The sequence below is a fragment of the Onthophagus taurus genome, chromosome 5 (assembly GCF_036711975.1).
Source record: "Onthophagus taurus isolate NC chromosome 5, IU_Otau_3.0, whole genome shotgun sequence".
Lineage (NCBI taxonomy): Eukaryota > Metazoa > Arthropoda > Insecta > Coleoptera > Scarabaeidae > Onthophagus > Onthophagus taurus.
Window position 1 is genome coordinate 3085711 of NC_091970.1, and position 17365 is coordinate 3103075.

Sequence of the window (17365 nt, forward strand, 5' to 3'; positions counted from 1 at the left end):
AGTTTTCACCATTCTCTTTATTCTAAATTATACCTTACTTATCAACAGATATTGAATATTAGTGATTATTTATGGACATATTATCCGAACTTTGAGAACCTCATAAAGACGTATGAACCATGGTACGACATTTTACAATTAAGATTTTCGCTTTAGAATCGAACGAAGAATGTCGCTACGTGTAGATTATCCGCCAATTTCTGAACGCCCTGTATATCTTTTTAACTTTAATACACAGTATTGATTGTGTACCAAGGACGCTATGTTTTCTCTACATCGTGTTAGAGATTAAAGCCGAGGTCGCTTGCGGCCGAGGCGCTACATTTAGCAACAGTATATCTTCGTAGCTTTAGTATACAATGATTATTTATTACCGTATTAGAATCTAAGCCGAGGTTGCTTACAACTGAGGCGTTACATTTAACTATAATATACACTGTTGGAAATAATTCACGAGCACACCCTATATAATCTGAACGCGTGAAGATAAATCCATAATATTTGCGGAGCACAAAGGTTTACTGTAGACGAGTTTATTCAGGGAGTTTCGAGTTGTTCCGTCGCGGCATTTTTGACTGAGCCGCCCTTCCAAGTGGAACATTCCGTCGCTATGGAGACCGAAGTGGATGGAAAATATCGGTCGTTTTTACTGTGATGTGAGGGACCACATTGTTATCGTACTCTGTGCGCAATGGATGGGCGATCGCGTTACTTAAGCGAGTTTGAGCGAGGAATGTTTGTGGGTATGCACATTGAGGGTGTATCGTTCCGCGAAATTGCGCGTCGTCTCGAGCGGCCGTTATCGGCAGTGCAACGGGCATAGCGAGAATGGTCTGAGGTAGGACATAGGTACCTACAGCCGCGGCCGGGACGGCCCTGCGCGACCACAGCACACGAGGATCGCACTCTTGTGCTCAGCGGTTTAGCGTCGTGTGCGTCCTCCTCAAGGCAACTTGGAGCTGCTTGGCCACTGGCAGGGGAAAGCGCACTCACTACGCGAACTGTACGGCGGCGTTTGGTAGATAGTGGACTGGCGCGCGCGTCATGCGATACAGCGGATTCCAGTAACACCCGAGCACCGCAGCATACGTCACGAGTGGGTCGACGCTAGGCATTAGTAGGTTGCCGAGTAGAGGGACATTTTGTTTTCTGATTAATCAAGATTCGAATTGAGCACTGGTGATGCGCGAATTTTAGTTCGTCGGAGCCGTGATGATCGTCTACTCGAGCATTGTGTGCAAGAACGCCCTATCCACCGACAACCGAGCACTATGGTATGGGGTGCGATTACATATGGTGGACGTACACGTCTGCCGCGTGTATAGCAGACCATGACGGGTCAATGATACGTAGATGAGGTGCTACGGTCCGTTGTGCTTCCCTATGTTCGGCGGCTCCCATGTCTGCTATACATGCGCGACAACGTACGACAGCACATCGGGCGTGTTGTACAGACCTTTGTGGAAGAGCACCGTATGCGAATACTTCCATGGCTAGCTCGGTTTCCGCATCTGAATCCGATCAAACATGTTTGGGACATGACTGGTCGGAGACTTCTACGTTATTCGGCTTCCTCGGCTAACGTTGAGGAGCTCTGGAGGCGAGTTGAGGTGGCATGGTTGGCCATCCCTCTCGCTACAATATAGCGACTTATAGACTCCATGCCACGTCGTGTAGCGATGGTACGCGAAGCTCACGGGGGATTCTCTCGCTATTGATGATTCTCCTCTCAGCAGAGTTGTGTCGTTCTCCATGTGAGAGTAAGTTATGCTACTTTAGTACTACTTCCATACCAAATTTTATCGCGCTAGACACACGCGTTCAGATTATACAGGGTGTGCTCGTGAATTATTTCCAACAGTGTATCTTTATACCTTTAGTACACAGTATTGTGGCTGACTGGATAAAATAGCCTCGGTTCATTACACATCAATGTCGAAGCCAAAGTGTGCACATCATTTTTACATGAAATCAAGTCAATATAATAACGATATGGTTGTATAGTGGGTTGGGTTGGGTTTAGGTTTGTATGCTGCAATACTTTGATTTTAGTTTCTGGGCGAGGGGCAATGTTTCGTGACGTAAGGGGCGGCGGATTGCGCGCGCATCCTGAAGGTATAGTGTTAGTTCTTGTTTTACACTTGCACTAACACTAGAACTAACATTAGACCAAGAACTAGAAACATTCGGGTTTAGCCGTGCGTCTCTAAAAACGGCTAAATCCGAATGATTCTAGTTCTTGGTGTAGTATTAGTTCTACTTTTAGTTCAATAAAAGTATACAACAATCTAGCGGCCACGGTTTATTGGAAATCAGGGATTAAAGCCAATCAAAAAATAAAACTTTTAAAAATTGTAGAATTTTTTAAATTCGGTATTTTAATATTGATCAAAAAGAGGTAAACAAGGCTGGAAATGCAATGGAAGTGGATACGAACCACTTCCATTGCATTTTCAGAGGCAAGTTCTAATAACGAAATATGTGACGGCAATTTTAACGAATCCCGTCAATATCGGCGGAGTAAAACGGACAGATACCGACGGCATCGGCAGCCGCTTTCGATAAAACTCAATTTATAACGAACGCTAACGGGACACATTATTTTACCCGTTTTTCGTTCGCACGACTTCCATCTTTCCACTCTATGTCTACGTGGCGTACTGAGAAATTCATTTAAGAATTCTTAAAATAAAACGAAAATAAAGAAACAATTTCTCTTCCGGAACAAATAACGATTTACGGAGAGATATATTTCGTATAAAATTTACTATGGTCGAGTGTAATCAAATTACACAGGACACCAAGGTGAGAATGTAAATCATGCACCGTCGCGTTTCGAAAGCAATCCCCCAAAGTTGTAAGCCAGTACATAAAAATTTTACGCTCCCGGTTGCGCATGAAACGTTTGTAACGAAAACGGAATTAAATCCCATCCTCACCGTGTTCTTGTAAACTTACGTCGTCCTAACAAAGCGGATTTTCCAATAAAATAAACTTTGTTAACAATCAAACCCTCAAGATAAATCTTTTTAATTTGATCTTTCGTTTTTAGTGACAGAAAAGAATTTGATGCTTAGAAGGAAATTGATCAACGAGGGTTATATGGAGGTAACCTGTAAAGCTGAAGGAGTATTCCCGAAACCCTCCATCGTTCTCAGATCGCAAGAAAGGTAAGTGAGAAGATTGTTTCGCGAGGCGACACGATGCTTTTGGGGAATGTCGAGGATGGAATTTCTCTTTGCATAGATGATCTCGCAACTTCTCTCCGAGAATATCACTGTTACACTACACACGTTATTCCCGACAATAAATACACTAATAATTACAACATTCTACAACTGCTTTACCATAATGATTAAATTCCGAATTGAATAGTTTCCAATTAACTTTTCGAAATTCGCAAATTCCGATCATAACTCCAATAAATTATTCTTCTTCTAATTGCCGCGACCGCTCTGTATACACATTATTCGTTTTCACATTTCCAAATGCAATTCATGGTAATTTCAGCAAAACCTCAGCTACTTTATCGCCGTCGCCGTCCAACCTCTCGCAATTAACATGTTTTGAAAATAAGGGGGGCGCGATATTTAGCCCTGAAGGGAATGAGCGCGAGGCGGGGGCGCGGTGAAGTGATACTATTTCGCGTCCGATAAGATCTCCGCCCCAATGTTTATACGACTGGTAAATTTATGGGGCGAATGGGGCAAACAGAACACGTAGGAGTTGTTAATTGTTGCGCGCCGGGGAGAAAACCGGAGGTCCCCCCCCCCGGCAAACGGCGGCCCTTTGTTCACCCCCTTTTGTAAAATGGTCAGCATTAACTCTTTGATTGCCCGACCATTACGACCCAACCCCATGGAATCAAGGTGAGCGCCATACGAAATTGGCTCCGACCGTAATTTATTGTTAATTCGCTTAATTCAGTTCAAATAAATTTAGAATGAAAAATACACTAATAAATTTAACTAAACAAATTCACGTTTCAATTAAAATTAATATCTCAAAAATATAAAATTGTGACTAACTTCAAATTAATACGATATAATCTAATATACAGGTGTGTCTAAATTGATGCGGAAGATTTTAAGGGGTGATTTTTCAAAGAAAATTAATTAAATTAATTTTACCCCTTCTCCTCCAAGTTATAGCCCTCTAAAGTTAAGGGTAAAAATCTGCAATTTTCTTATCTCTTGACATTTTACAACTAACAAATTGTTAGTTTAATCACAAAAATAAAATAATGCTGAGATCAATTTGATATAACTTCATTTCTTTGACTAATAATAACCAATTTCTGAATTAATTCACCTAAGCCTGTGTATTATTTTATTTTTTTGTGATCAAACTAACAATTTTAGGAGAAAATGTCAAGAGACAAAAAAGTTGCGTATTGAATTTGATTTAAATCAAGTTTTTAAATAGAAAAATGTAGACGTATTAAAAAGTTCTAATGCAAAGTATTATGGGGTTGATTTTTTCACCTCCTTGCAAAAACATATTAGGGTTATAAATCGTCAAAAAATGTCACCTTATTAGTAATAGTTATCTGCCAAATTTCATCCTTCCAAATTCCTCCACAGTGGATTTATTAAAGAAAAACATTTTTTTCCCTAATTTTAGGGGGCTGTAACTTGGAGGAGAAGTCAGTTTTGACCAAAAAGTTATATGACAGAGACCCCCTCGATTTTCGTTGAAAAATCACTCCTTAAAATCAATTTAGATACACCCTGTATATATAGGGTGTGTCAAATGTCTGGCATAGCCAATAACTTCGCCATTTGTGGTTTTAAAAAGAAATGTTTCAAATAAAAAATTCTTTATTAATTGTGGCGCATATATTTTTTTGCATACTTTGATAGAGGATAAGTCCTCTATTTTTTTTACATTTAAAACTGTCAACGGCGTTATTTCGGCGCCTAGTTTGATTGTAATTAGCTGATTTAATACTTTCAAAAAACGCATTATTTCTTGATTTTTTTCTTAGACAACCATATGATTTGATATGTTCATCGCATGCATCCTATTTAAAATAACAATGTTGGCTGCCATAGCAACGAAACAAAAAACAATACAAACAAACAAATATCGCCAAAAAATGCTCCATGATTAATAAAGAAACTTGTATTTGCAATATTTTTCTTTAAAACCACAAATGGCGAAGTTAAAGGCTATATTCCAGACATTTGACACACCCTGTATATACAGTGTGTTAATTAATTAATCGTACCCGACGTCATCATTGCAATACGCGACTTGCATAGTTGGTTGCATACTTGCAATGATGACGTCGGATACGATAATTAATTAACACAGTGTATATATATATATATATATATATATATATATATAGGGTGATTCACATAAGAACCGACACAAAGCAGGGACATGTAGAGGACAATAAATTAAGATGATTTAACGTAACTTACTTCTATACTAAGTTGTACACCTGAGGAGTTATAAGCCTTCAAAGTTGGCTCTTAAATTTTCAAAATGTTCAATATCTTCGTAATACATTAAGATAGAAAAACCAAATTTGGTATACGTTATTAGTGTACCAAGGGTATTAATTGCTAGCAAATTGATATCAATTGAAGCATTTCAAAGGGTTGATTAAGGGTGATGGTACCCTAAATTTTGACAGATTTTTTTAACCTTTTGGCTGATTTAATACATTACTACTTCATTTCATGTGGAATTTAATTCTAAAACTTTTCTTACTCTTATTATTTTTAAAAAACTTTGTCGTTTTCATAAAAAGCTTAAATAATAAAGACACGTATTTCGTAATGGTACCTAAAATAAGCGAAAATTCAGTAGTCGGCTATGAAATTGTACGTCAAACTTGACAAATAGGTTATAAAGTTATTTGACGACAAGGTTATATATATATATATATATAACCTGTATATATATATAACCTGTATATATATATATATACAGGTAATTCAAATGTCGACCCCCACCATTGATATCTCAGAAACCAAAAGAGATACAGAAATGGTTAAACGGGGACAAAGTTTTTGGATCTAGCCGTTTTAGTTTTTAAAATATGGCCGTAAAACAAAAAAATGACTCTTTCGTTTTTTTAAGGCAATTTTTTATGAAAAATGTCATAACACAACTAGAAATTTTCTCCGATGTTTCGTTTTGGTGAAACTATCACCAGGTTTTTTTCTTTGAATAATCAATGTTTTTTTAAATGAAATACATTGTGACATATCATTGAAAGCAGAATTAATTATCCTATTTTTTGGTGTGAAAATCAAATATGGCGTTTATAAGAAAAAATAAACCTGATAGTTTCACGAAAACGACACGTCGGAGAAAATTTCTAGTTGTGTCATGACCTTAAGAATGTTTTTTTAGATTCACGAAAAAACGAACAATAAAGAAGTTATAATAGTGGGGGTCGAATTTGAATTACCCTGTATAGATTTTATATAAAACTGCTTAAATCTAGAATGTTATTCTAAAATATAAGTCTAACTATCTTATCCGCCTTTTTTTTTTTGCTTATATAAAGCAATTAAGACGCGACGTCCAGTCTAGAACACACACCATTTTATCCGATTGGAGCACTCCCCTCTCTCTCCGTATGGCTTTATTCTGTTTCTTTTTAATTTATAATTCTTAATTCTTATCCAATGATTACAACAAACTTTACCACATTTTTTTTCATTGAGATTTTGGTACGGATAGTAGGTAACAAGTTTTATATGATATGTGATAAAATTGGTATATGGCGAAGAGAAACAAATTTTTCCCAACAGAATTGTTTTGTATTAAAAGAAGTCCTATCTTTAAATTATATAATAATGTTTTTCTCTTAACGTTTTACATGTACTCAATACAGTTAGCAAGGGCGTGTATTGTGTCCTCTAGGACAACCCTTAAATAATCAACTGCTCAACTCGGTCGGTGTCGAGGGGCGTTAAATCAAGCTCACAGCCGTTATTGATACTTCCCAGGAAATTAATTAAAACCTGAGCGTGTACACGTTCATTATTAGGTTCGCGGGGACAACTACACCTAAGTTTTGATTGCGCAGGATAAACTTTAGTCCTCCAGACTACACGGATTTATGGTTTTGTATTACGTACACAGGTGTAATAGAATTTCAACTTTTTGTTGCACCTTCGAATCCGGTCCGTAAACAATCCCGTTCCGGGGATTTACCAAAGCAAACCGTCTGTAGATTTTAGAAAATTACATCAAAAACATTTTGAAACATAGAAATAAATTTCTCTTTTTAACTCGAAATTCGTAAATGTTCCCAAAAACTTCACGACCCTCATCACAGTCTGTCACTTGGCGTATCATCCAGAATCCCTTAAGGGTAAGTCCGCAGACAAATATCGTCTTCGTGGATGGTGAGAAACAACCGGGGCGAAGGTTCGACGAAATAGAATAAAATTTTCAATTTCTCCCTGAGGGTAGAACGGCGCTAAACAAAAAATCAATCTCTTTGGAAAACAACGTTCCAATTTCAAAAGGGGGTTGGAACTGGCTCGACTATGTGTAAAGAGATAAGAACCGGGGACAACAGCTGTCCGGTGTCGATAACTTTCCACCCTTTACAAGCGAGACCCAATAATAAAAGTGTTTATTATAAAGATTTTTTTAGTTCGATTTTAATCCAAAACATTAAAGTTCGTCGATTTCCCGCAACGGCGTTTATTTATTATTTAACGTCAACGGGCTATATTGAAAAACATAAATCATATTCGATCGGACGGCCACCACTGAATGGGAATGAATGAATAATTTCCGCCCTTCAATTTATCGTGCAAATCTCGTCCATTCGATCTCTAAAATGTTTTCGAGACTAAACGCGACGGCACAGAATTAATACAACTTCCGTTTTAAACTTTCTCTCTTTATACAATTAAGCATTTAGCAAAGTTCTTGAATTTTCTGTTTGTCGCAAAACTCTTCGGGAAATATCAGAGTTTTGAGGGTTGGGTTGGGTTGAAATCGGGGCGGGGATGAACATTCTTGCGACTCAAACAAGTTGCAATTCGGCCCGTATGCTAAACAAAGTGTGAAACTTATCTCGTTTTACTCCGAAGGGTTTTAATTAAGCGAAATTTTCATTTAATTTTTTTTATGGTAAATTTTGATTTATTAATTTTATAGGGAAAGTATAAAAGCGGAGGTGAACGTGAGGAAAAAGGGCGAGTTGTACGATGTAACAGCGATAGCTATTCTGCCGTCCCTCCAGGACCCGGAGGTGTTCTCTTGTGAGCTCAGGATACCTGAGGCCAACTACACCAAGCGACAGGAGACAGTTTTCTTCCCGGGTAAGTAGAGAATGGTGGTGTGGTCGAGAAAGGGGAGGCTTTAAACTCCGCGATAAAATTAAACTTTTATACGGAGACGCGAAGAATTTTTTGATATAAAGTTCAGCCGCCGGTGGGACGTTGCAATAAAGGGGTATTGTCGAAAGATGTTTCGCTATAAAGCCGCAGGGGAACGATTTTCCGGACTACTCATATTTACTTATTTTTCTTTTATTTATTTTTTCGTTTCAAAAATTTATATTAATACAGTATAAACTCGATATAACGGACCTCGTTAGAACGGACTTCGGATATACACCGTGTTAATTAATGATCGTACCCGACGTCATCATTGCAAGTATGCAACCAATATCACACTGAATATATCTGAATACTCAAATCGCGTATTGTGTATTAAATATTGTGATATTGGTTGCATACTTGCAATGATGACGTCGAGTACGATAAATAATTAACACACTATATAATGCGCCTAAAGACGCATTGCTAAACCCAAAACTTTCTAGTTCTAGGTATAGTGTTAGTTCTACATAGCAATAATGCTAGTGTAAAACTAGAACTAACACTAGACCTAAAACTAGAAACATTCAGGTTTAGCCGTCTTAAGAGACGTGCGGCTAAACCCGAATGTTTCTAGTTCTAGGTCTAATGTGTGATAATGCTAGTGCACAACTAGAACTAACACTATACCTAGAACTAGAATCATTCGGATTTAGCCGAACATCTCTAAAGACGGCTAAACCCGAATGATTCTCGTTCTAGGTCTTGTGTTGGTTCTAGTTTTACCTTAGCACTATCACTAGAACTAACACAAGACCTAGAACTAGAGTCATTCTTTGGTTATTAAAAGATATGTTTGGTTATAATTTAATTATCCCTCTGTACCATAATAAGTATCCGGTTTGATATAAATTTAAGTCCCAAAATAAGTGTCGCTTATTTAAACGTCATTAAAATTTTTTGACAATGCACAAATGTCAGTTTTAACGTTAGTCATTTGATGGAACACAAAATTCTAGTGCCTACTTAATTACCTACTGCTTCCAGAACGTTAGACACTGCTTTCAGAAGGCTAGATACTGCTGGCAATGTATTAAAAACTGCTTCTAAAGAGAGGTATTGTTTCCAAAACTTACTTACTGCTTCCACAATGCTAGATACTGCTGATAAAAGACTACTGACTGTTTGGAAACGGAGATACTGTTTCTCAAAGGTTATTTATTGCCCCCAGAATGCTAAATACTGCTAGAAAGACTACTATCTACTTGGAAAGGCGAAATACTGCTTCAAAAAACTAATAACTGTCTGCAAATAGGAGTTGTACTATCCAAAAGGCTATCTACTGCCTCCAGAATGCTAACTACTGCTGTAAAAGACTAGTATCTACTTGGAAAGACTAAATACTGCTGCCAAAAGACTAATAACTGTCTGCAAATACGAGAATTTCTATCTAAAAGGCTACCTACTGCTTCCAGAATGCTAAATACTGCTGGAAAAGACTACTATCTACTTGTAAAGACTAGATACTGCTTCCAAAAGACTAATAACTGTCTGGAAATACGAGATATACTCTCCAAAAGGCTATCTACTGGTTCCAGAATGCTAAGTACTGCTGGTACTTAAGAAAAATAGAAAAGCTTTTACGATAGTCTCGAAATTTCACAACATTAACTGATTTGCTTCAACGAAAACGTTTTTTTTCACTAATTAAATGAATGAAATTGAAAGAACAGTGTGTTACTTGTTTTTGTTGTTGAGCTGCACTATTAAATGAGAATGGTTTACTATTTTGAGATTTTAATTGAATATTACACTTTATTTTAAATGAATTAATGAAGAGAATGAATACACGTGTTTTTTAGAGAATCGAATTGTATTCTGTGGAGAGTTTTACGATGTATAAACAAAAATTAAATGAAACTTTACGTTTTCACCAGCTGGCAAAAGATTTCTAACTGCTTGGATGAAAGAGATGCTGTTTCTCAAAAACTGGAAAACGCTACTATCTACTTGGAAATGCGAGATACTGATTTCAAAAGACTAATAACTACCTGGAAATAGGAGATATCCTTTCTAATAGGTTACCTACTGCTTCCAGAATGCTAGATATTGCTGGAAAAAACTACGATCTGCTTGGAAAGACGAGATACTACATCCAAAATACTACTCACTGCCATCGCAGTGCTAGTAGGTACTCCTGTAGAGAATTTCCACAAGATTACAACAGTGTTTTGGTTAAGTTTTCCTTCATTATCATAAAAGTTGTCTTTTCATTTAATTTGCTTCCTACTGTTTCCAAACATTACATAGTACTGGCAAAAAACTGCCAACTGCTTGGAAAAGCTTAGATACTGCTGGCTAAAGACTACTTACTACTTACACAAGACTAAATATTTCTGCCAAAATCTCCTTATTGCTTATTTCTAAGTGAGCCGACGATTTTGAAGTTACCCAAAACATCCCAACCTTAATAATAATGAAATGGCCGTGATAACCAGGGCGGCCGATGTCTTCGAAAACGGCCGTAGTTACTTTTTCATCCATTTCAAGCGATATATTCTTCTATTCTTTGCGACGTTTACATTTGTGACAATTATTTTGGGACGGATCATTTTTGTTAAAAAAATGAGTTTTTTTTGTTATTAAGCCTTAACTAGTTTTAATTGTTATTCAGTGCTAGATTGTTGTATATTTTTATTGAACTAAAAGTAGGACAAAGACTAGACCAATAGCTAGAAACGATCCTAGATAGATTTTATCCAACTATAGATTTCAGAATATGTTTTGTTAATTAAAGTAGTTCAACTAGTCTTTATTCCATGTTTGTTGTCTAACTAGTTTTGGCAACTGCCATCATTAGAGGCAAAAGTCAATTTATTTCTTTCTCTATAAATTTGTGTTTTAAATTAGTGAAATATTTGTGGTTAAAATTCCTGTTATCGAGTACCGTTTTCAGTTCGAAATAAAACAACCCTGAAAGTTATCTAATATGCCTCGTTCTTCCATCTGGTTCTAAAGTCTAAAGTAAACAAGATACGTGCTACGTGCTAGGATCCATTAAGGATTCATTACACGCTTCTCTTAAGGAATGCTGCGGGGGAGGTTCTGGAGGGTTGCAAACGGGCGAGATGGGTGAAAAGCAAACTGGCTGACATGTCGCCAGGAATCCGCTAGCGTCCCGGAGCAAACATCTTAAGCTCCCTCGAAGACCTGCTGCATTATAGATGAAACCTGCGAGACGCCGCCTCTATTATTCACCGGTGTTTTTAAATCTAATGGATATCGAGCTAGGGAGAAACTATAAAACTTTTAACGCGCGTTAATTTTTTATGAAACCATCCTCATCGTGAACGTTCATACCGCAAAAACCGCTAAGAGAAAAGTTTTATTTTAATGAAGTTTTTACAAAAATGGTGACAAGAATAAGATGTTTACCTTTTTCAAAAGTTTACAGTGCCAATTTTCTGGGAAGCCGTTCACCGAATGCGAAAATGTAAATTTTCTAATTGCCTTTTCCGCGCCAAATCTCGTTTCCGGAAACATTTTCAAACGGGCTCTCTAATCTCATGGCGAAAATTGCTTCGTCTCCTTTCCCGCATATGTATCGTAAACACCAACTCTTTAATTAATCGGTAAAAAATTATATAAAAAGGTGAAAAATGATTGTTGGGTTGGGTTGGGTTGGAACAGGTGCGTTGGGATTTATCGATCGTATCTTTTAATAATACGTAATCAAAGTTAACCCCCGATAGACATTAACGCTAGAAGGTATTATAATAAATATTAATGCAAATGGCAGTAACAACGCTTTGGACGCTGACCCTCGGTTATTTGCGGTTCGAACCTAACCCCTGGTTCGAACGGTTATAGCCACAAAACTACCCCTAAACACGACCGGGGGGTGGCGAAAAACTAAATTCAATTTTTCAACTTTAGTATTAGTTTAACCCAACCCAAAGGCTTACTAACAAAATCGTCGAATAACTATGCATTAAGGACATTAAATTAAACTAGTGTTTATTATCAGGATCATTAGTATTGAAAGGGAAACACATCGAATGTTTGGTTGAGGATGGCTAGCGAGTTGAAACAACGCATCGAATTTCAATTAAAATAAATAACTGTACACGTGCCGCATTAATCAATGGTGCAATCAATTATTTTAGGTTCGCGAGTTGGGAGTGGAACGTTATTGCGTATTTGTCCTGCACGCGATAAATTTACGATTACGGACCAGTGCGAAACATTTAATACCAACATAAAAGTGATTAGTATTTTGGGATCGACGTGAAAATTTGTTACCAAACTTCGATGATGTATGCATTTCAAAAATCGTTTGTAAAAAAATTATTACGAACATTTTAAACTTAATACATACAGTAAAACCTCGATAGAACGATTAATTGGTTGAATATATTTAAAGTAAGAAGTTGTTTAATGCAGCTCAGCATGGTTAAGTCAAAAGTCTACCACCTCGGCTTTGACAAGCTTGATTGATACCGTAACACGAAAAAAAAAAGGTTCAATTATAATGTTGTGACTTGTCAAAGGCACTCGATTGTGAGACTCTATTAAATAAACTGGAACATTATGGTATAAGAGGGCTGCCAAATTATGATCTGGTTATCACGGCCATTTCATATTATTAAGGTTGGGATGTTTCGGGTAACTTCAAAATCGTCGGCCCACTTAGAAACAAGCAATAAGGAGTTTTTGACAAAAATATTTAGTCTTGTGTAAGTAGTAAGTAGTCTTTAGCCAGCAGTATCTAGGCTTTTCCAAGCAGTTGGCAGTTTTTTGCCAGTAGTATGTAATGTTTGGAAACAGTAGGAAGCAGATTGAATACCATATTGGACTTGTGCAAAATAAATTAAATGAAAAGACAACTTTTATGATAATGAAGGAAAACTTAACTAAAACACTGTTGTAATCTTGTGGAAATTCTTTCCAGGAGTATCTACTAGCACTGCGATGACAGTGAGTAGTATTTTGGATGTAGTAAAAAACGTTTTCGTTCAAACAAATCTGTTTATATTGTGAAATTTCGAGACTATCATAAAAGCTTTTCTATTTTTCTTAAGTACCAGCAGTACTTAGCATTCTGGAAGCAGTAGGTAGCCTTTTGGAGAGTATATCTCGTATTTCCAGACAGTTATTGGTCTTTTGGAAGTAGTATCTAGTCTTTACAAGTAAATAGTAGTCTTTTCCAGCAGTATTTAGCATTCTGGAAGCAGTAGGTAGCCTTTTGGATAGAAATTCTCGTATTTGCAGACAGTTATTAGTCTTTTGGAAGCAGTATCTAATCTTTCCAAGTAGATAGTAGTCTTTTCCAGCAGTAAAACTAACACTGTTACTATGTAGAACTAACACTATACCTAGAATTAAAATCATTTGGGTTTAGCCGCACGTCTCTAAAGACGGCTAAACCCGAATGATTCTAGTTCTAGGTATAGTGTTAGTTCTATATAGTAACAATGCTAGTGTAAAACTAGAATCATTCGGGTTTAGCCGTCTTTAGAGATGTGCGGCTAAACCCGAATGATTCCAGTTCTAGCACTAAAACTAGAACTAACATAACCCAGAACTAGAATCATTTGGGTTTAGCCGTCTTGAGAGACGTGCGGCTAAACCCAAATGATTCTAGTTCTAGGTATAATGTTAGTTCTACATAGCAATAGTGCCAGTGGATCATTTGGATTTAGCCGCATGCCTCTAAAGATGGCTACTATGAAAAGCACTGGACCCAACATTAATCCTTTAATTTCTGAAGTGCCACCCTTCCATTCCACGCACTGAATTCTATTGCCAAGATGACTACTTCTAGTTTTACACTAGCACTAGCACTAGAACTAACATAACCCAGAACTAGAATCATTTGGGTTTAGCCGTCTTGAGAGACGTGCGGCTAAACCCAAATGATTCTAGTTCTAGGTGTAGTGTTAGTTCTAGTTTTACACTAGCGCTGTAACTATTTAGAATTAACACTATACCTAGAACTAGAATCATTTGGGTTTAGCCGCACGTCTCTAAAGACGGCTAAACCCGAATGATTCTAGTTCTAGGTATAGTGTTAGTTCTACATAGCAACAGTGCTAGTGGGTCATTTGGGTTTAGCCGCATGCCTCTAAAGATGGCTACTATGAAAACCACTGGACGTTCGACCCTTCCATTCCACGCGCTGAATTCTATTGCCAAGATGACTACTTCTAGTTTTATACTAGCACTATCACTAGAACTAACATAACCCAGAACTAGAATCATTTGGGTTTAGCCGCCTTGAGAGACGTGCGGCTAAACCCAAATGATTCTAGTTCTAGGTATAGTGTTAGTTCTAGTTAGTACCAGTGCTAGTGTAAAACTAGAATCATTCGGGTTTAGCCGTCTTTAGAGACGTGCGGCTAAACCCAAATGATTTTAGTTCCAGGTATAGTGTTAGTTCTAGTTTTACACTAGCGCTGTTACTATTTAGAATTAACACTATACCTAGAACTAGAATCATTTGGGTTTAGCCGCACGTCTCTAAAGACGGCTAAACCCGAATGATTCTAGTTCTAGGTATAGTGTTAGTTCTACATAGCAATAGTGCTAGTGTTTCATTTGGGTTTAGCCGCATGCTTCTAAAGATGGCTGCTATGAAAAGCACTGGACCCAACATTAATCCTTTAATTTCTGAAGTTCGACCCTTTCATTCCACGCGCTGAATTCTATTGCCAAGATGACTACTTCTAGTTTTACACTAGCACTATCACTAGAACTAACATAACCCAGAACTAGAATCATTTGGGTTTAGCCGTCTTGAGAGACGTGCGGCTAAACCCAAATGATTCTAGTTCTAGGTATAGTGTTAGTTCTATATAGTAACAGTGCTAGTGTAAAACTAGAATCATTCGGGTTTAGCCGTCTTTAGAGACGTGCGACTAAACCCAAATGATTTTAGTTCTAGGTATAGTGTTAGTTCTAGTTTTACATTAGCGCTGTTACTATTTAGAATTAACACTATACCTAGAACTAGAATCATTTAGGTTTAGCCGCACGTCTCTAAAGACGGCTAAACCCGAATGATTCTAGTTCTAGGTATAGTATTAGTTCTACATAGCAACAGTGCTAGTGGGTCATTTGGGTTTAGCCGCATGCCTCTAAAGATGGCTACTATGAAAACCACTGGACGTTCGACCCTTCCATTCCACGCGCTGAATTCTATTGACAAGATGACTACTTCTAGTTTTACACTAGCACTATCACTAGAACTAACATAACCCAGAACTAGAATCATTTGGGTTTAGCCGTCTTGCGAAACGTGCGGCTAAACCCAAATGATTCTAGTTCTAGGTATAGTGTTAGTTCTATATAGTAACAGTGCTAGTGTAAAACTAGAACTAATACTATACCGCCCGTAAAAAACTTAGTAGTTTCGAAGACATTTAGTATTAATATTAAAACTATTAAGAAGATAAATTAAATATGATTTTAATTTATGATAAATATCGCCGAAATTCTTCGGAAGCAATACGATTATACACACTGCGATATCCCAATAGACTTATTCCAGACCAAAAAGGTTCATAAATTTATGCCATTTAAGAACATTTAAGAAATAGGGAGAAAAACGAGTTCGAGGTGATGAAAAGTGCTATGGTCTTGCAAATAATGAATTTCAACTCGCATAAATCATTGCGGCAACTAAGAAAACATACAAATTTCTGGTACATGTCATCGAAATTAAAAAACAAATAAATTTTTGCCGTATAAATGCAATTTTGTTCAACATTTACAACAAGGCGACGATATCTGTCTTGGCTTAATTTTTAGTTTTGGCATAAAGGTGCAACATTCTCAATAACAATCTGTGGTGCAACAAAAGTAGTTTCCATAATAATGGAATAGTATGCAAGCTAAACAAAGTGACCTAGAATGTTTGCAAAACAACCTTCCTGAACTGCTCAATGTTTTGCTAGACGCATTAAAAAAATCGACGTGGTTTCAACAAGATGCACCTCCACATAACGCACAAATAGTGACTCGGTATCTGAACCGCAGCTTGAAGGACCGTTCGTGACGTCAGCGTTGAATAACACTAATTTCTAACTTCTAACACGAATTAATTTTGGTATTATTATTTTTCTGTAATCTCGATTTCTATTTAGTAAACGAGGCCGGGGTTAAATTAACAGTTAGGTAAGACAAAAGGGGGTTGGACGAGAAGAAAGCTGCGAAAGAAATAAAACGATTCCAAAGACGGCGTCTTCGTCCAAGTTTCGCGGCGTTCGGATTTAAAGTGCCCTCGGACAAAGGGCACGAAAACAATGGGGCCTTCTCCTTTTGTGCCCCCTCAAAACTTAAATAATTATGTCGAACACCGACCGCGTAGGGTGCCAAGTGTCCTTAATTGTTTTCTTCTTTATTACGTTCAAAAAGGTGGATGTCATTTACAGAGACCAAGAAAATAAAAATTTTATTATTTGATTGTGGAGATTCTGTGATGGCCCCAAAAGACGAAATATCATAATTCAAACGGTTCTAATCTCCGGGCCAAATCCGGGAGCCTACGAAGGCGGGCCGGATCTAATTTATTAATAATAGAGTTGGGCCACTGACGGATAGGGCCGTTTAATGTCCGCAATAACGACCGTAATAGGTCCAGGCTGAATTTAAACCGGGTATTAATCATGCCGGATTCCTCCGACGTCCTGCGGGATCCCTCGCCTATCTCCTTTAGATGCGGGATTTCGTACAAAAAATGAATCAAGAGTCATTGGTGACATAAAATCGAACCAAGAAACATTTTTTAACGGCACCGGGAGATCGATACCGCTCGAAAGGATTAAACTTTGAAGGCAATTAGTGGTAACGGAATGAATAATTCATTCAGCTAATGCACCTGGTTCGAGTAGTACGATTGAGTTCGGTTTCAACGTGTCGCGATATCGTGATTGAGCCGGTTAAATAATTCCGTTGGACTACTTGTTTTCGAAAGCGACCAATATCAAACTGAGTGAAACGTTTGTCGCCACAACTTGGAAATAGCCATCTGCTACAAAGACAATGACGTCAAATTCTTATTG

The 17365-nt window shown here is 37.4% G+C and overlaps 1 protein-coding gene across 3 annotated transcripts in view; it reads left to right on the top strand.

Moving 5' to 3' along the window:
* Positions 1-17365, top strand: part of LOC111426169 (uncharacterized) — a 259435-nt gene that overhangs the window by 223474 nt on the left and 18596 nt on the right. For all 3 annotated transcript variants that reach the window (XM_071196152.1, XM_071196153.1, XM_023060561.2), the window contains 2 exons: positions 3053-3170; positions 8140-8303. In XM_071196152.1, the coding sequence (XP_071052253.1) occupies positions 3053-3170; positions 8140-8303 (282 nt within the window). The remainder of the gene's footprint in view (positions 1-3052; positions 3171-8139; positions 8304-17365) is intronic.